Source organism: Capricornis sumatraensis, chromosome 4 (genome assembly GCF_032405125.1).
Source record: "Capricornis sumatraensis isolate serow.1 chromosome 4, serow.2, whole genome shotgun sequence".
Classification (NCBI taxonomy): domain Eukaryota; kingdom Metazoa; phylum Chordata; class Mammalia; order Artiodactyla; family Bovidae; genus Capricornis; species Capricornis sumatraensis.
In genome coordinates, this window is record NC_091072.1 from 91,992,186 (window position 1) to 92,013,019 (window position 20,834).

Consider the following 20,834-nt stretch of genomic DNA (forward strand, 5'->3'; position numbering starts at 1 on the left):
GCTCAACTGGAAAGCACACTAAAAGCTTTCTCAAAGATGCTAGATGATGGCTCAGAAGAGGCAGAGCCTTTTAAAGCCAGTCTTCCCTGCTATTCAGCAAAGGTGTATTTATTTGGGGATAAGTCCATCATGAAGGGCACAGAGGAAGAATTCACAGTGTGGAGGTTTGGAGGGCATCTACTCTCTGTCTGAAAGATTCATGTCTGCTGAAGAGGGAAAAAGATGGAAGATGTTGTTTCTCATCTTCTCATGGATCAAGAAGGAACACTGGGAGTGCTGCTTGGCTTGTCAAGGGGAATATCTACAGCTAGGAGGCAGCAGGCTCAGTGGCAATGCAAGACACTGGAGACTCAAGGACAAAGAACTTACATTGCCGATCACTACTGTTAATCTTGTGAAGAATCCCTGTATAAGCCACTTAATCTTTTCTTAGACTTCAGTTTGTTTGTTTTTTAAGTACAATGAATACAGCAGATTGTTTCACAGTTTGCTATGCAGAGTAATTAATAAAACACACAAAACTGTCTATCCTATACTGCTCCTCAATAATTCCTAAAAATAATATAAACTCTTCCATTGGCAATACAAATGTAGCTTTTAAAATTCAATAGACATGTTTTCATTAAAAAGCTAAGATTTTAAGTACTTCCATGAGAATTCTTAACATACAGATATATATCAGGGAAACTACAGACAGAAAATCGGGTGAAGTCTGACTTACCACTGATGATGAAAAAGGAGCCCTCAGGTGTAACCTAGAGCTCTGGGATAATTTACCTGGATATACTGCCACAGACGACAGAGCACAGTTCCGTGTTGTGCAAGTACTGGATGGCTTTAGATGCTCCTATTAATACACTGATTCGAATGTGCCAAGAGAGTGGGGCTGTGTTACCCTGAAAAGACAACAGTGGTTGGTTTCGTTGTATTTTCTGAGTAAAAACCATGTTTGTATTCACTACCTAGGTGTATGCCAGAATAAACTCTAATGATAAAGTGGGCAGAGGTGAGTGAATCAATATTTTAGTTAACCATAACCTATTTTTAATTCAAGATGGGTTTTCCATGCTGGTTCTAGGTCCCTTTATAGGCAATGAAAATACCCAATAATTTTAATGTCATATAAATTGAAATATGGCTAATAAGATAACTATGCTTAAAATTTCATTGTATAAGATTTTTAGTTTATTTGTGGCACAACAGTGTGGGTAATTGAGAATAATCTGTTTTTATTCTCATCTTAATTGCAATTTTGCAAATTTGGAATCCGTTTTTTAACTTATCTTTCAAAAACATCATAAGAGAAACCATGGCATTTATTCAACCTCCTTCTTTTTAAGTGATATAGATATCATTTTTATGTCTACCCTTCATATTGAATGGTACTTTGCATAAAGTTAAGCAAATAAAAATCACCTGAGAAATAATGGTAATTGACATAAACTCATTTGAGACATGGTACCAATGAGGAGTGAGGACCCAACAACTCTTTTGGCCACCATTTTGCACAACACAAAACAATTCGGGTATTTATGCAACCTTCTAAAAGTAAGAAATTAATTCATGGAGAAGTCCTCTACTTCCTTGGGAAACCCACTGTTGGCATCCCCTCACATGAACACATGTTGGCTTCCTGGTTTTCTCAAAAGGTTTCAGCAGCTCCCCCAGGGCTTAGAGGGTCAGAATATCAGGCAGAGTGATGGATATGACTTACTACACACTGTAATCTGTCAAAGAGTGATCCATTTCTCATATATGGATAAACCAGGCAAAACTTCTCACTCTCTGTAAAATATGCAGCCAACTCCAGTATGTTCGGATGACGGAACCTTGAAACAAAAGATTTTTTAAATCTATCAAACTGGTTATTCAAATAGGAAATGAACAACACTCTGTTTGGGGGGTGGTAAGGTGGGCTGTGGAACCAGCATAAAGCAGAATATAAATGTGGCCAAGGGAGAGGGAATTTCACTGGACACATGACAGTTTTCCTTCCAAACTGGCTTAAAGTATTCTAACAAATGGGCTTCCCAGGTGGTGCTAGTGATTAAGAACCCTTTTGCCAGTACAGGAGACACAAGAGACATGGGTTCAGGAAGACCCCCTGAAGGAGGGCATGGCAACCCACTCCAGTACTCTTGCCTGGAGAATCCTATGGACAGAGGAGCCTGGTGGGCTATGGTCTACTGAGTGCAAAGAGTTGGATACGACTGAAGTGACACCACACACACATGCACACATTCTAACAAATAATAACTAATATCCAAATAGGACAAAAATGTTCAGAAATGAGAGTTCTTAAGATGTGGGGTGTTGGGAGCTTTATAATATAGAAAACAATATTCAATATTAACTTATTTTTATCAACATGAAACCCAATATAACTTATTTGTTACATAAATAAATATAATGCAACCGAAATGATCCATTTCATTGCTTTTGGTATACATGTGCAAGTAAAATCACCAAAATAGAAGAGTATGGAAGACTGTTTTCATTCATCCATTTACTGAATGCTACTGTGTCAGGGACTAAAGTACTAGGCACCAAGTCACACAATTAAGAGACATCCAATGCCTTCATGAAGTTTGTATTGTTACCTAAGATCCATGTGACTAGTAAAATCTGAGGTTGAAAAACACACCACTGATTTTTAAATCACAGAATTCTATGTCCGTATTGTATACATTTTTCAGGTTCCTTTTTAAACTATTTCTTGAAGGCATGTGTCATCACAGTGAAAACCAATGTAACCCTTGTAACAGCTATGAAATATAAAGCATGTGAAAGTCACACATACTGTGAACTCAGTTCAACAATTATTTACTGAACACCTTTTATGTCTTAGGTAAGCTTTATTGTTGTTGTTTAGTTGCTAAGTTGTGTCTGACTCTTTTGTGGCCCCATGAACTGTAGTCCACCAGGCTTTTCAAGGCATATTTGGGGATATTAAAACAAATAAAGCTATTTTTTACAGAAAAAAATGGTGCTATATATAAAGTCCTATTATTCATTTCTTCAATTGTAAAGCTTACCTATGAAACATATGTGCATACACACACATCTATATAATACATATATATTCTTGGGCTTTCCTGGTGGCTCAGACAGTAAAGAATCTGCCTGCAATGCAGGAGACCTGGGTTCAATTTCTGGGTTGGGAAGATCCCCTGAAGGAGGGCATGGCAACCCACTCCAGTATTCTTGCCTGGAGAATTCCATGGACAGAAGAGCCTGACAGGCTATACAGTTCCGAGGGTCACAAACAGTTGAACATGACTGAGCAACTAAGCACACATATATCCCTTCTGAGTCCCTCTGTTCCTACTTTAAGAAAGGGAGTGTGGGTGTATGTATGTGTGTACATGTATGTGTGTGTGTATGTACATAAACACATACACAATCCATTAAGTAGTTCCCTTAATTTATAATACATACATATATATTCTTGGGCTTTCCTGGTGGCTCAGACAGTAAAGAATCTGCCTGCAATGCAGGAGACCTGGGTTCGATCCCTGGGTTGGGAAGATCTCCTGGAGAAGGAAATGGCACCCCACTCCAGTACTCTTGCCTGGAGAATCCCACGGATGGAGGAGCCTGGTAGGCTACAGTCCATGGGGTCATAAAGAGTCGGGCACAACTGAGCGACTTCACTTTCACTTCAATTTTATAACAAAAAGAAACTCATGCTCAGGTATTAGCTTAGATTTTACTTTTTCTAAGATGTCTACTCTGCCACCCACCCCACCCCCAAATTAGCATTTCCTCCTCCCTCACCACTCTGTGTGTGTGTGAGCATGTTCGGTCATGTCCAGCTCCTTTGTGAGCCCACGGACTATAGCCCACCAGGCTCCTCTGTCCATGGGATTTCTCAGGCAAGAATACTGGAGTAGGTGGCCACTTCCTTCTCCAGGGGATTTCCCCACCCCAGGAATTGAATCCATGTCTCCTGCATTGCAGGCAGATTTTTTAACCACTGAGCCACCAGGGAAGTCCTCAGCACTCTGTACTTGCTTTATTATTTAACTTACTGAAACTATCTGTTGTTTGTGCACTTCTCTCCTAATTCCACTCCAGACAGTATGTTGTAATGTTCTGACTTATTCACCAGTAAAAGTCTAAGAAGAGAAGGGTGAGTATGACTTAGGAAATAAGTTGGATCTTGCCAAAAAAAAAAAAAAAAGTAGCATCTACCTCAGTTTATCTACAAAATGAGGATAATAACAGGACTCGCCTCAGGCCTGTTGTGAGGATTAAAGAATGAATACACATGAAGCACTTGGTATAGGGTTAAAACTAAAGAAATATCAGCAACATAAATGATAATGATGGCATACCAGAAACATCCAATGCCATATGTCGTTAATTCTCGCAAAAGTAATACATAAATGCCTCAGTATAATAAATCCAAATGGGTCAGGTATATAAGTGAAAATATAAAGGTACTTGAAAAAATGGCAAAATTATTTAAAAACCTTTCAGTTGGAGGGGTCTTTAAACTATAAAACCTAGAATCCATAAAAGAAAATATAGATTAAATTCAACTACATGAGAACCATCTCCAAATGGCAAAAAACTAGAATAAGCAATGACAAATGATAATGGGGTAAAAATAATTATTTGTATCTTAAAACATAAAAATAAGGCTAATTTTTTCTACTATATGAAATACTCTGACAAACTATTAAGAAAAATACCCAACAGTCTAGTTAGTGGGAATGTAAATTGATACAGTTTCTATGGAGAACAGTATGGAGATTTCTTTAAAAACTAGGAATAAAACTACCATATGACCCAGCAATCCCACTACTGGGCATATACCCTGAGCAAACCCCAATTCTAAAAGACACATGTACTCCAATATTCATTGCAGCACTATTTACAATAGCCAGGACATGGAAGCAATCTAGATGAATGAATAAAGAAGTTGTGGCACCAAAAAAAAAGAAGAAGAAATTGTGGTACATATATACAATGGAATATTACTCAGCCATAAAATGGAATGAACTCGAGTCAGTTGCAGTGAGGTAGATGAACCTAGAGCCTGTTATACAGAGTGAAGTCAGTCAGAAAGATAAACACAAATATCGTATATTAACACATATATGAAAGTGAAGGATATCTAGGAAAATGGTACTGATGAACCTATGTGTAGGGCAGTAACAGAGATGCAGACATAGAGAACAGACTTGTGGGCACAGTGGGGGAAGGAGAGGATGGGGTAAACTGAGAGAGCGGCATTGAGACATACACGTTACCATATTAAAATAGACAGCCAGCGGGAATTTGCTGTATGATACGGGGAGCTCGACCTCCCTCTAGTTACAACCTAGAGGAGTCAGATGGGGTGGGAGGTGGGAGGGAAGTTCAAGAGGGAAGGGACATATGTATAGGTATGGCTGATTAATGTTGATGTATGGCAGAAACCAACACAATATTGTAAAGCAATTATCCTCCGATCAAAAACAGATTTAAAAAAATCCAACAGTCTAATAAAAAATGGGCAAAGAACATTAACAGATATTTCATAGAAAAGGAAATAGATCTCTTTATATGTGAAAAGATTCACTCATCATAGAAAAAGAAATTTAAACTACACTGAAAAACCATGTCCACTTAGCAGATCAGAAAAAAACAGATAAAAGAATAAATGCTATATTGGCTAGAATATGGGGAACCAGGCACTCTTATATATGACTGGTGTTAAGTGTAAACTAGTATAGTTTCTACTGAAGGACAATTTGGTGGCATGGAACATGACCCTATGAATTTATTTATATATGAAGTTTTCTTAGATACACTTCAACACATATAAAATAACAATATACAAGGTTTTCTCATTGTAGCATTATTTTAAGTAAAAGATTAGGAAAATCTAAAAATCCATTGATGGGAAAATGGTTAATGACATTATAACACAGGCACACAAAAGTATACATGAAAGTCGCTCAGTCATGTCTGAGTTTTTGCGACCCCACGGACTATAGTCCATGGAATTCTCCAGGACAGAATACTGGAGTGGGTAGCCTTCTCCAGGGGATCTTCCCAACCCAGGGATCGAACCTAGGTCTCCCGTATTGCAGGCGGATTCTTTACCAGATGAGCCACAAGGGAAGCCCCAGAATACTGGAGTAGGTAGCCTATCCCTTCTCCAGGGGATCTTCGCGACCCAGGAGTTGAACTGGAGTCTCCAGCATTGCAGGCGGATTCTTTACCAACTGAGCTATCAGGGAAGCCACAGCACACAACGGAATACTAAAATAAGCAAAGCGAACAGTGTGTGCATGCTGCCTCCTGTGTGAGAAGAGGAAAGTAAGAAAATAGAATACATATATGCTCCCAAATAAAACATTTCTGGAAAGACACATAGGAAACTGATAACACTGTTGCCTTTGGGAAAAGTGGCTGGGTGGCTGGATGAGAACATGGAAGAAAATCTCTTCTTGGCTTACCCTTCTTCCCTTTTGGAATTCTGGCGTGTCCGAATTTATTATTTATTCATAAGCAAAAAAATAAAGCTTAAATATAAAAACTTTCTTATTACAATTTTGGTTTTAGTTTTTTTGTTGACTAAATGATATATTAAGTTTTTATGCTTAGCCTCTAACATTTTGATTTCTGGTCTTAGGTATAAAAGGAGAAGGATTTAGGATAATACCTCCCTCCCCTGAATTCACATATTGGTTTAGGAAACATCTGAAAAGAACATTTTCTATTGTAAAGGGTGATGACTGAACTCTATAGGGTTAGGGGCCTTCGATGAAGCAGGCTGCACAGCTGCAGATATGAATATATATGAAAATGAAGTCATTTTAGTTTGTCTCCAAGGACTTTCAGGCTCATGAACGAATTCCCAGAAAATAATATGCACATCAAAAGCACTTGATTTCTTTGTCTAAACTCTCTTCCAGAAGAGGTTTATATTGATGAAACAGTTTCTTGACTGGAATGTCTCTTAAGAAAGAGGAGCAATGGTAAAATATATACAATTCTAATGTTCTAAGAATCATTTTACATTCAGTCATGTTAGTCACACATGATTTAATCCACTTCCTTGTGACAGTTTCTTGTTAAAATGGGCTCAAGTGAATTATGTAAATAGTATATTTTTAAATGTATTCCAAAGAATATACTAAAGCAGATGTCAAAAATTTACCCAGTGTTCTAACCTCCAACCCACATTTATTAAATGCCAACCATGCCAAGCTCTGTGCTGTAGAATCAAAGATGAACAGAGATGAAAACCAGGCACAAGGGGAGACATTTCAAGCAATGTACTCACAGTAGCAAAACTTCAAGCTCAGACAAAAACCTCTTCCATTGTTTCTTACATTGCATCTTTTCCCCCTAAATACAGAAAAACAAGAAAAAAAATTAGGAAAGGATCTATTTCTGGTACTCTTAACCTAGGGTCTATGAAATCAGATACTTTTTGGTATAAACGCATATGAACGTTTTTCTGGGGAGAAAATCCTTAGCTTGTATCAGCCTTTCAAAAACCCATTAACGCCAAAACAGATTTAGAACTGCTGCTTCTGAATTAGAAGTTTTTCATGAAATGTATCAGATTGCTGCATTTTATATTTAAACCCTTTCACCGTATTTTGTATACACTTACATAAATTCGAAAATATTTTATGTAGTCAAAGAAAACCTCATGACAGAAACTCCCCACTGGATCTCAAAGAATCCAGGTTGTAATCCTACTTAGAAGTGATTTCAATAATTGGGCATTCACGACTTGGGTCACTTGGCTGTTGGTTTAAGTTTACCTTTGTATTAATTTTGAAAAAATAGGTCCACTAGGAAAATGAAAAATTTTACTCCTTACTTCAAAAAAGCTTCAGAAGCTAGCCCAGTGCCTGACATATGGACAAATTAATGAATTCAATAATATTATCTGGAGGACTTCTTCTGTACCTGGCACTGTCTTTGATGGCTTCCTACATCTTACAGCATTGCATGTCTCTGAATCTCAAATGCCTAACTTCTCCCATGAAAGGGTTAAAGTGTGTTCCAGTTACCATATGTAAATTGCTAGAAAGGGCAGAGTTTTTAGAGTTCTCTGTCCTAGGAACAAAGGGAGAGAAAGCCAACAGGAATCCTGGAAGCTATTTTCTAAGTTAACCCAAGAAGTCAGAAGCAATAAACTTGGCTAACAAATCATTTTCAAGGACCACATTATGGGAATTTATATTTTTATAAACCACGGTACTGAGAACCAAGCGGACTGGGTCTCAGGCCCACCTCTTAACACTCACTATTTGTGACTTATTGTCACTGGACCTCCCTGGGGTCCGACTTTTCTTAGCCTGAAAATGTGAAGGGTCAGTTTTTGTGCTCATGCTACCCTTCCAGTCTTGCTGCTCAAAGTGTGTTCTGTGCAGGAGGAACACCAGCTTCTCTGGGAGCTTGTGGGAAATGCTGAATCTCAGGTCACTACATGAACCCACTGAATCACAATCTGAATCTGTGCTGTAAGATCCCAGGTGATTCGGATGAGTCTAACTTAGTACATTGCCCAGCCTCAGGCCCTCTAAGAAAGGTTACTGAAGTTAAGGTCCCAACTGTTACAAAACTACATTTCTTATTAAAAAAAAAAAAAGGCTCTGTGACTAAAGCTTCATTAAATTATCTCATTTTTTTACTGATGTGTGTATAGGACTTTGTTCAACCTTTAGGTCTTGGGTAACTTTGCTACCTTCTATCTTTTTACTAATAGTGAATTGCAACTAAATTCATAAAGACAGCATATGTGTTTCTTTCAATTCACCTAACAAACATTTATTGAACAAATACTATAGGGCAGGCCCTGTAACAAGGCACTGAGATACAAACATACATAAGAGCTCTCTAAAGAAAACCATCCAGTCCACTGGGAAAGGCAGATAAAGAAGGTGATACTAAGAGATAGTGCTACTTTGCTGTGGCTACAAGGAGGGGCTTCCCCAGTGGCTCAGTGGTAAAGAATCTGCCTGCAATGCAGGAGTCGCAGGTTTGATCCCTGGGTCAGGAAGATTCCCTGCAGGAGGGCATGGCAACCCACTCCAGCATTCTTGCCTGGAGAACCCCATGGACAGGGAAGCCTGGCAGGCTACAGTACAAAGAGTCAGACACGACGGAAGTGACTTAGTACACACACAGCTGATATACATACAGCTGATTCACTCTACTGTATAGCAGAAACTAACACAACATTGTAAAGCAATTATATTCCTTTAAAAAGAAAAAAAAAACCTTCCTGGTGATTCTAACATTAGACTGGAGAAAACAGGTTTCAGCCCTATCCACTTCAGTTTACACGTCTGAAATACCCTCTACCAGGTCTTTCCACCTCTAGTCTAATTCCTGCTGTCTTTCCTCCAATTTCCCTGCCAATTTCCAGTTCATCACCCAGCCTGTAATCAAAGTGATATTTCAAAACACGAATCTAGTCCTTTCACTCCCCTACTTAGAAAGCACCTATGGACTTGACCTATCTTTCCAGTATCATCTGCTGCCACTACATTCACACTAAACTCTCCCACACTAAATTCTGCTCTACCAGTCTGGTATTTGTGAAAAGACATATGCTCCCATGCATGCCCCCATAGGTCTTGGCACCTGCTATATCTTCCATCTTCCCTCCCTGCCCGGCAAAAGTCTCTTTGTTCTTCAAAATCCAGCTGAGAGGTCACTTTCTTTCATCCATTTTTCCATTTGGTTACTGCAGACACGTTTATTGAGTAGTTACTCTGTGCCGGGCACTCTTCCGGGTGCTGGAGGCGCCGGCCTCTCCTCTGGCTATCTTCTACGTGCTCCCATGACCTCTAGGGCAAATCTCTGCTAAGGTACTTATCACTCTACTACTTAATCTTTTCTTCACCTGTTCTCCCCACAAGACTGGGAACTCCTAGAAGATACAACTATGCTTTATTCATCTCTGCCCAGTACCCAGCCCATAAAAGTTTAGTAAAAGTTTACTGGCTGCTGACCAGCAATGAAGACCAGGTCTTTTGGTGCGCACGTGTGAACCTATCTCCTCCTGACTCCCAAGTCAGATCCCCAACCCCTTTCTGCTTTCCTGGTTGTTCTCAGCTGTGTTCCAACTTCCTGCTCTGATGGTTGCCTAGCTGCTCTTGAAGCCTCCTCTTTCCTGCTCTCCTGGACTGTAACTGAAGACAATTTAGTAGCACCAAATACTAGCCTATGGTTTAACCTGTGAAGCAGTCTGGAGAGGGCAGGAAAAACTGGAGCAGACCGACACAATCTGACCATCTTAACCAAAGTCCCAATGGCCCTATAAGGCTTCTCAGAAAAGTCTTTCTCAGGCCTTACACCTGGGGAGGGGAAGGATTTAACTCCCACATCCCTGCAAGACAGGCATTCATTCCTTAGTCATTTCTCCAGTCGCCTGAGGTCATATATCTTATTTCCATTTATGAAACTTTATTCTCAAGTACACCTCCTTTCAATGCTGATGAAAAATGACACATTTTAATATGAAATATGAGCAAATAAATGGAATCGATATCCTGAGATAGTAATTCTTTCCATACCTGTTTAAATAATTTAATGGCATATGTTCGGTTTTGGATTTCCACTCTGTATACCTCAAAAATTTCCCCTTCTCCGATTAAAAAGTCTTTGTGGAAATTTTTGGTTCCTTCTACGATGCTGTGAAAGCTGATGGAGGATTTTAGCAATATTCCTTAGGAAGGAAAGTAGGGAGAAGATAAGTTATCTTTCTGCGTTTTAAGAATCAGCCATCATTATAAAGAACCAAGACTTCCCTATTAGAAACAAATCAGAGTCCAGTGAAAAGTCAGTAGAGAGATCCCAGGAGCCTATCGTGAGCTCTCTGTACTCTCACTTGGGCCTGGCTCCCGCCATCCCACAGAGCAAATAGTTTCTTAGATACTCAGACAATAACACTGTGATTCTATCACCTTTCCAAAGAGATCAGACAGACATCTTAGTTGGGATAATTTTCCTAAGGTTATTTCCTTGTCATTAGATCAACAGATTACTGGTGACCCATGATGAACCCAAAACCAGTAAATATATATATATAGAGAGAGAGAAGTTGAAATCTTAATATGACTAAATAATATTCACTAAGCATGACTGGTAGAAATATTTTTCATGAGCCAAATCCAACTTACTTCCCCGAGTAAATTGGGAAGATGCTTCAGCTCTTTAAGAAAATCATCTCAAGCAGAGAATGGGAGGAAACATTTCAGAGGTAACCAAATGCAAATTCAAAGGGAAAAGCCTAAATAAATCCTGCAGAGACCAATTCTGGCTATACTTAACACATTTCATGTTTCATTTGGACCTTTTTGCAAAATCTTAAAAGACCATGGGTGGTTTAGATGAATCTGCCTGCAATGCAGGAGACTCGGGTTTGATCCCTGGGGAAGCCCCTGGAGAAGGGAATGTCATCTCACTCCCATATTCCTGCCTGGAGAATTCCACTGACAGAGGAGCCTGACAGGCTACTGGACCATGGGGTGGCAAATAGTTGGATACAATTGAGCAACTAACACTTTCACTTTCAAAAAACCATAACCTTATCTAACTTTTTAAATTCTGTTTTGAACCAAAGAAGCATCAGATTTGGTGGCGAAGATTAGGCAAAGCAGCCTTAAACAGCCACTAAAGTTTATCAGGTTGATTCCCAGACAGAAGGAAATTATTCTCTCAGCTGATAGAACAGGAAAGTTGATGTGGCAAATAACTGTTTTTCATAGTGACCACCAGTACCCCTTTACAATGACCTCTAAAGATTTATCTACAAGTGCTAGGAACATTTCTAGAACTACACAAAACTCAACGTAATTTTTAAATGTCTTCTTATGACACATTAAAATAGCAAATGTCATGAAATTATAAGTGAGACCACAATTATGCTCTTTATTGGACAATGAATTTGTAATATAATAGCAACATATCATCCATCAGAACAATGGATTAGTCAGAATTGAGACTATTTTGATATCTATGAAAAATTTATCCTGAATCTGCATATTAATGGTTACCATGTTTACTGGATATGTCTAAATTTCACTTAAAGGAATTCATGAATTCACTTAAAGGAAAGCATGATTTACAGAAGAGTTGGTTTATTTTTTTTTTACCTTTTTCATTACGTTCAGGAATAAGAATATTATCCACTGTGACATTGGCTGTTTCCTAAGAGAAGAAATACATATGAAAGTAATTCAATTTCATAAGTCTAGAAAGAATAGAACCTCAACAGAAATCCAAAGCTACCCCTGGGACTATACAGTGCAAGAAAGTGGAATATAATTTAGAAGAAAGCTAGTAGAATGCAAAGTTATTTTATTCTATTCGACAGTATTCACTGCCATATATATTTAAGGCTTCCACACCAATGCAGGCTTCCACACCAAAGCTAAAAAATCAAGCATCAATGTCAGTCACTTATAGTTAATTTTAAATGACTTCTAGTCCTATAAAACTCATTATCTCTAATTTTCTTTAATGAAAACTAACAATAACATGCAAAACGTCAACTAGAACAGGAAAACTAAAAATTAAGTTAAGACAAATACATAACTCACAGTATTCTTAAATGTTCTATGACTCATCTCTGACACATCACTGAGAGGAGAAAGCCCTCAACTCTTCAAACTGTTACTCCAGTACTCTGGCCTGGAGAATCCCTTGGACAGAGAAGTCTGGTGGGCTATAGTCCTTGGGGTTGCACAGAGTTAGACATGACTGGGTGACTAACACACAATCTCCTGAATTCCCAAATAAGTGAAGAAGAATGAGAATGAAAGCTTTCCTGGCTTTAAAAAAGTAGCTGCAAATAACAGCATTTTTTCTGCCTCATAACTTCACTCCTTACACTCGATTATAGATGCAACAGGGTTCAAGGGTCATTATCTACGCACACACATTCTACCTTTTGTAACTTGTTTGGAAATTCTTTTCCCCGATGACTCTGCTCTATAGGATTCAAGGCTGCTCCTGAAAGAGAAATAAGGGAAGTTAGGTATAATAACTGTTATGTTCTTAACAAACATTTTTTTTTCTTTCTTACATTGTGAAAATAAATACCTTGCTAGTAAGGTTCATTTCTAAAGCTCAGTTTCATTCCCATTGAATGGTTACAAATTTCCATATATGAAAGAGCTTTCTAATGATCAAATATAAAAACATACCGTTGTTTGCTTAAAATGTGAGCACCTATCTTTTTGTTTGTATTTTTTATTTTTTTAACGAAAAACATGTGGCATGCAGGATCTTAGTTTCCTGACCAGGGATGGAACCCATGCCCCCTTGCAATAGAAGTGTGGAGTCTCCACCACTGGACTGCCAGGGAAGTCCATCAGCACCTATCTTAAACTATTCTTAGACATCATCAAAAATATTAAAGTATGAAGGTGAGAACTGACAAGAAGAAAGCAACCCTGTTATCAGTTCTCTGTACATATATTTAAAACTTTTACAATTATGGGATTATATCCCTCTGGGTTAGTTTACTTGTTATCCTATCTTGCGCCATAAGGTATTAGAAGGGTGTGGTGTGTGTGTGTGTGTGTATGTGTGTGTGTGAGAGAGAGAGACCAACCACAAATGCCCACACTCTCCCCAGCTGGACTATTACTTCTGTCTGTTATGGTTCTGCCTGAACTAAGGAAGTCTGTGGTGGCTTCCTACAAAAAATTTAAGCTGCAGCATTTTGCAGTTACTTCTGACATTTTGATTCGGACTTTGGAAAAGTTTTATTTCATTTTCTAGTTTTCCTTAGATTGTATTCCAGTGTTTCTCAGATTAGTTTGCTTAGAAGACTAGCAACAAAACACAATAACAAACCTTGAACAAAACTACAAACCTTAGACCAGACAGACTTCTATAGAACATTCCATTCAAAACACAATATACTCATACTTTGCAATTGTACACTAAACATTCTCCAGAACAGATCATGCATTAGGCAGTAAAATGAGCCTTAATAAACTTGCAAGGATGAAGTCATACAAAGTATATTCTCTGACCACCTGGAATTAAAGTAGAAAGCAATAACAAAAGGAAGTTTTTGAAATTGACAAACACCAAATTCATAAATAATGAATGAGTCGAAGAAATCACAGGGAAACTAGAAAAAACTTTATGATAAATGAAAACAAAAATACAACATGCCAAGATTTATGGAATGCAGCAAAAGCAGTGCTTAAAGGGAAATTTTTTTGCTGTTAATGCTCTCCTTCAAAAAAAGGAAAGATATCAAATAAACAGCCTGAAGTTTTGCATTGGGGAATAAAAAAAGGAGAGAAAACTAAACCAAAGGAAGCAAAAAGAAGGAAGAATTAAGATTGGAGTGGAAATAAATGAAACAGAAGAACAGAATAGAAAAACAAAAGAGAAAAATAGATGAAATCAAAGTCGGTTCTTTGAAAATATAAACATAGTTGACAATCCTTTACTTAGACTGACCAAAAAAGAAAAAAAGAAGACTTAAATTATCATAATTAAGAACAAAAGACGTAACTACTGACCTTACAGAAATAAAATGAATTATAAGGGAATACTGTGAACAACTATTTGCCCCAAACTAGATAAATGATATGGACAGATTCCTAGAAAGACACAGACTACCAAAACTAAGTCAAGAAGAAGTAAGCAATCTGAATGGATCTGTAACAAGCGAAGAAATTTAACTAATATTTTAACACTTCTCATAAGGAAAAGCCCAGGTCCAAATGGCTTCACAAGTGAACTCTACCAAACATTTAAAGAAGACTTAAGACCAGTTCTTCACTAATTTTTCCAAAAGAGAAGAGGAGGAAACAACTCCCAAATCTCTTTGAGGCTAATATTATTCTTATATCAATGCCACACAAAACAGCACAATAAAACTATAGACCAATAACCCTTATAAATATAGATGCAAAAATGCTCCCCAAAATATTAGCAAATTAAATCCAGAAACAAATAAGAAAGATGAGATACTATGACCAAGTGGGATTCATCCCAGGAATCCAAGGCTAGCTTAATATCTGAAAATCAATCAATGTGTAAAATGAACAAAACTCATAAAATTCAATAAGCTATCATGATAAAACTCTAGGGAGAAAAAAATTTCCTTAATTTGATAAAGGGCATCTGTGAAAAACCTGCAGTGAACATCATGCATAGTGGTAAAAGAAAATGTTTTTCCCTTAGATCAGGAATAAGAAAGAAGGTCTGGTCTTGCCACTTTTATTCAATGTTATACTAGAGGCTTCCAGCAGGACAATTAGGCAAGAAAAATAAATAAACATTCTGAATAAGGTATTGCTGTATAGAATAACATTTGAAGTGTTCAGGTTGCAAGGGCACTAAAAGCCATTGTCCTGTTGTTGCATATAAATAGACAAGACTTCATTGTCGGATAAAATGGAAGATTCAAAATGGTTCTCCTAAGAAGCCAGCAGAAAGCTGCGGATTTCATGTCAAAACTAAAAGACCAGCCTTTGCTGGTGGCTCAGAGGTAGAGTCCGCCTGCCAATGCAGGGGATACTGGTTCCATCTCTGGTCCAGAAAGATCCCACTAAGCCTGTGCACCACAATCACTGGGCCTACGTGCTGCAACTGCTGAAACCCACGTGCCTAGAGTCCATGCTCCACAACAGGAGAAGCTACTGCAGTGAGAAGCCTGTGCATGGCAACTAAAGAGTAGCTCTCGCTCAACTAGAGAAAAGCCTGCATAGCAACCAAGACCCAGCACAGCCATAAAAAATAAACAATTATAAAAAGGAAAATTAAAAGACAACCACTGATCATTGAGATTTACATGCACAATGTGATATGTAAGGACATATGCACGCATGCTAAGTTACTTCAGTCATGTCTGACTCTTTGGGACCCTATGGGCTGTAGCCCGCCAGGCTCCTCTGTCCATGGGATTCTCCAGGTAAGAATACTGGAGTGGTTCGTCATGTCCTCCTCCAGGGAATCTTCCTGACCCACAGATTGAACACACATCTCTTGTGTCTCCTGCACTGCAGTGGATTCTTTACCACTGAGCCACAGGGGAAGCCCATGGAAGGATATGCACGCCAGAAATATAATGACAGCAAGTAAAAATTCTAGTTTCTTAAGCAACTTGGTTATGCCCTGAAATCTGAGGGCATGTTTCATGGATGTGAAGACACCACCTAGTGGCAGCCACCTGAATTGCAGGAACAATGCCTGGGAAGAAATACAAGGCCTTCCTCTGTAACACAGTCAAGTCCTCTACATATCAGCCTTCAAGGTGAGAACTTCCAAAGATGCAAACGTGTTCCCTCAATTTCAGGTGTTAATTGCAGCTTGCTGTCCATTTCCTATTGCTAACAATCCTTCAGCGCTACCATCTCCTACCTCCTCTCCCTCTTCCAGTCAGTGACTCCTCTTGCCTGTTCACTCACTGCCAGGCCCTATATGCCAGCTGCTGTACTAGACTACTGTACCTTTCAAGGTCCTATACTATAAGATTAAACATACTTTATTTTTTGTGTTTGTTTGCTTTTTATGTTTTATTTGTGTGAAAAGTATTATAAACCTATTAAGTACAATACTTTTTAGCTGATAGTGTGAGTTGGGTACCTAGGCCAACTTTATTGGACTTACAAACAAACTGGATTTACAAATGAACTCTGGGAATGGAAGGAACTCTTTGGTATGTAGGGGATTTACTACTCAAAAGAAAAACCAAATCTAGAAAGTGATCTCTGGAGATTGGAATATGAAATGCCAAAAAACCCTCTAACATGAAAATCACTCCCCCAAATAAAACAATTTTAAGGAAAAGTAGACAAAAATAGATTATTTGGATAAGTGATAACTGTTCATGGTTAACAAGAAAGAAAGACTAACTCTTTATGTACTTTCAGTTAGGAGCTCCAACTCCTGACTCAGTGAGTTGATGTCATAGGAAACACAAGTGTAGCAAATTACGCTTAAATGTTTCCAAAGTGGGGCTTTCCTGGTGATCCAGCGGTTAAGAATCCACCGTCCAGTGCAGGAGACTTGGATTCAATCCCTGGTCAAGGAACTGAGACCCCATATGCCCACGGGGCAACTAAGCCCATGTGTCTAAGCCCACGACTATAATTGCTTAGTTGTAATTATAGAGTCCACATGCCTCGATCAAGACCTGATATGGCCAAAAATATCAGGAGTCATCACCTGGCTGCTTTTAATAAGCTATATAATTAATGTTTATAAGATTATAATTTAAAGCATTTACTCAATAAATTCCAACTAAATAATGTTATTTTCCCTAGCAAAGGATTCAGAACAAAACACTCCTTATCATGTCAAATTTATCTATCTTCTGGTATTAGGGCAGTATATTGTCTTTCCACCAATCAACTAATCTCACATTTTAATAAACGAAGGGATTTCCCTGGTGGCACAGTGGATGGGAGTCCACCTGCCAATGCAGGGAACACAGGTTTGATCCCTGGTCTGGGGGGATCCCACATGCCTCGGAGAACCTGGGCCCTTGCGCCACAACCACTGAGCCCATGCTCTAGCGCCCACAAGTCACAACTACTGAGTCCACATGCTGCAACTCCTGACGCTTGTGCACTTGGAGCCTGCGCAAGAGGCCGTGCGAAAGAAGCCACCAAAGTGAGAAGCCCGTGAGCCAAAACCAGAGAGCGGCCCCTGGTCACCGCAACTAGAGAAAGCCCGACTAGAGCAACAGAGATCCAGCACAGCCAAAAATAAATAAACAAAAACAAGAGAGGAATCAAAAAAATACTCAGAAAAAAAAATGAAATTTTGCATGTGCCACAGCCTAGGAGTCAAACCAAAGATGTGTAATTTTTGTCCATATAATCCCCCATTGCATAATTAAACAACATAAAGTGTGAAAAGACATTCTGCAACTAATTCCAGAAAACCGAAGTATAAAATATACTGAAGTATAAAATATATTGGTGTGAATCTATGCTGTGAACAAGTTGCAGGGGTGGTGAAGGTGGCTGGACAAGGCTCAAATAATGAAAAAGCATTACCTTACAGCTCCCAGAGACTCAATGGCATTTTACTAGATCAGTCAGTGTCATAGTGAAGCATTCTGCTGTGTAAAACTCAGTGAAGAAATAGTGTGCAATAGACACAAGGTAAGGAGAAGGCAATGGCACCCCACTCCAGCACTCTTGCCTGGAAAATCCCATGGACGGAGGAGCCTGGTAGGCTGCAGTCCATGGGGTTGCTAACAGTCGGACACGACTGAGCAACTTCACTTTCACTTTTCCCTTTCATGCACTGGAGAAGGAAATGGCAACCCACTCCAGTGTTCTTGCTTGGAGAATCCCAGGGACGGGGGAGCCTGGTGGGCTGCTGTCTATGGGGTCGCACAGAGTCGGACATGGCTGAAGCGACTTAGCAGCAGCAGCAGACACAAGGTATTAGCCAAGTTATACATATATCACTAATAGGATAATATCATGCTAGAAACCTATGGGAACTAATACCTAGTTCATGTGAAAACCCTACAAGATAAAAGTCAGTCTGAAGCTACAGTTTTCTGGTACAAATCTCTCAGGATTTCTTCTCATGTGTGTAAAGCTTCTTCAAATGATGAGATAGTGGCTTGCCTGAACTAAATATATTATCAAACAGCATGTGTGCAAATACACAGAACTACAAATATGCCTGGATGAAAGATTCAAAGAATAAGGCTGCTGATCTAAAGGAGTTTCCCACCTAAGAGTCCCGCGTCCATAACCTAAGATCCAAGATCACTCAAGATCATTCTTGTTGATGTCAATGAATCCAAAGTGGAATAAACAGAACAAGGGACATCAGGAGATTATTTTATTGACAAAGACTGTACAAGGAAAACTTCGCACGTTTTACTTCTCAGGTAACTCTAAATGTAGGGAATGGCACAGCATCAGAAAGAAAAGACATAGAGAGGGAAGAAGCAGGACATGGTGAAATAGATGTAAATAGGTAAAGCACAGTTAGAAGCCATGGCATAAACTCAACAGTGAAGATAACAGAGAAATTCCAGGGTTATTCTGGAGGTTATCATTTGCACCAAAATACACGGATGGTTGCTGCTGTTTAGCCACTAAGTCATGTCCAACTCTTTGTGTCCCCATGGACTGTAGTTCACCAGGCTCCTCTCCCCATGGGATTCTCCAGGCAAGAATACTAGAGTGGGTGGCCATTTCCTCCTCCAGGGAACCTTCCCGCCCCAGGGATCAAACCCATGTCTCCTGCATTCGCAGGAGAATTCTTTATCGCTGAGCCACCAAGATAGCCCTAAAATACACAGGGGAAATGCAATTATTTTTAACTTGTTATCATAGGGTAAAATAAATGATAGCATTATTTTCATTCTACTCATATTGTGGTTCTGATCATGTTTATGACTCAGTTTCAGAGCCTTGAAAAGAGAGCTGATTCTCTTAACTAAGTAAGAATGAACATTTTAAGAAGTATAGCTTGTAAATAAAATTTAAAAAACAACTATAAAGTGGTGGAAAGGAGTTTGTTGTATAAGTTAGGCAATAAGAAAAGAAAGTGTCACAAAAAGATGAAGCTGCAAACTCCCCTTCAGGTAAAAGCCGTAGGTAAGGAATCACTGACATATCAACATGACCAGTCAATGTCTTGGATAAAATACAATATTTACAAGTTAAAATTTATATAAAATGAACCAAGAGCCATATCATCTGGATCAGCGCTTACCATAGTTTGCAATTAAATGGATAGCCCGATGATGCCCCATCTCCTGGAGGATCTGTAAAAGGTCACCGATGGTCTTGTTTTTCTGAGCCCAGGACCAAAGCAATTCTCTTGTTCCACTTTTACCTTGGTCTACATATTTTTCAATGTGACGAACATCCAGCCAGCTGCTTGAAAGCCGCTCCGCTGTGGAAATTGTAATAGGAAGAACCAAAGAATAGTTTACTTTGGAGTCCTTGGTATATTTTACTACCTTTTATTTACATTTTCGTTTTGAACTAATTTTAGCATGTACTCCTTTAACTTCCCCTAATGTTAAGACCTTACATAACCACAGTACAATGATTAGACCCAGTGGTTACTAAGCTGCAAGTGAAAATGAAAAGTCACTCAATCATGTCCAACTCTTTGAGACCCCATGGACTATACAGTCCATGGAATTCTCCAGGCCAGAATACTGGCGTGGGTAGCCTTTCCCTTCTCCAGAGGATCTTCCAAACCCAGGGATTGAAACCAGGTCTCCCGCATTGCAGCAGATTCTTTACCAGCTGAGCCACAAGGAAAGCCTAAGCTGCAAACCTCATTCTAATTTCACCCATTTTTCTATTGATGTCTTTTTTCTGTTCTAAGATCCTATCCAGTTTCTCACATTTCAATTACTCGTTATATCTCCTTAATTTCCATTAATCTGATGTTCCTCAATCTTGCCTTGTTTTTCAGACAGCGAAATACTTGTATCCTTCTCTGTGCATAATATCAAGAGGTTCGTGATCCCCATGTCTTATTACTGCTTATATTAATCTTGATCCGCTGGCTAAGGACTTGTCTCAGGTTTTTCCACTATAAAATTATTATTATTTTAAACTAATAACTATGTTGGGGGAGATACTGGAGACTATGGAAATATCTTGCTTCTCAGATTTTGCCTACAAATATTTGCAACTATCAGTGGTTCTTATTAATCATAATCATTACTGCAGGATTTGCTTAATGGTCTTCTTCTATTTCATGCTTTTTCATCTATGTTCATTAACTGGTAATTCTGTAAGAAAGTGTTCTCTTCTTCCCCATTTATTTAGGTAATTAATTTATCTTTATCAGTGTGGACTCATGAATATTTACTTTATTCTACAAGTTAAAATCCAATACTA

General features: G+C 38.7%; 1 protein-coding gene across 1 annotated transcript in view; it reads right to left on the minus strand.

The window, feature by feature from the left end:
* Positions 1 to 19,726, minus strand: part of IRAK3 (interleukin 1 receptor associated kinase 3) — a 40,377-nt gene extending 20,651 nt beyond the window's left edge. The window contains exons 1-7 of the mRNA XM_068971774.1: positions 19,687 to 19,726; positions 12,914 to 12,978; positions 12,120 to 12,174; positions 10,539 to 10,690; positions 7,283 to 7,347; positions 1,715 to 1,829; positions 778 to 896 (exon numbers count right to left, since the gene is read on the minus strand). Coding sequence (XP_068827875.1) covers positions 778 to 896; positions 1,715 to 1,829; positions 7,283 to 7,347; positions 10,539 to 10,690; positions 12,120 to 12,174; positions 12,914 to 12,978; positions 19,687 to 19,726 — 611 coding nt within the window. The remainder of the gene's footprint in view (positions 1 to 777; positions 897 to 1,714; positions 1,830 to 7,282; positions 7,348 to 10,538; positions 10,691 to 12,119; positions 12,175 to 12,913; positions 12,979 to 19,686) is intronic.
* Positions 19,727 to 20,834: the final 1,108 nt, after the last annotated feature.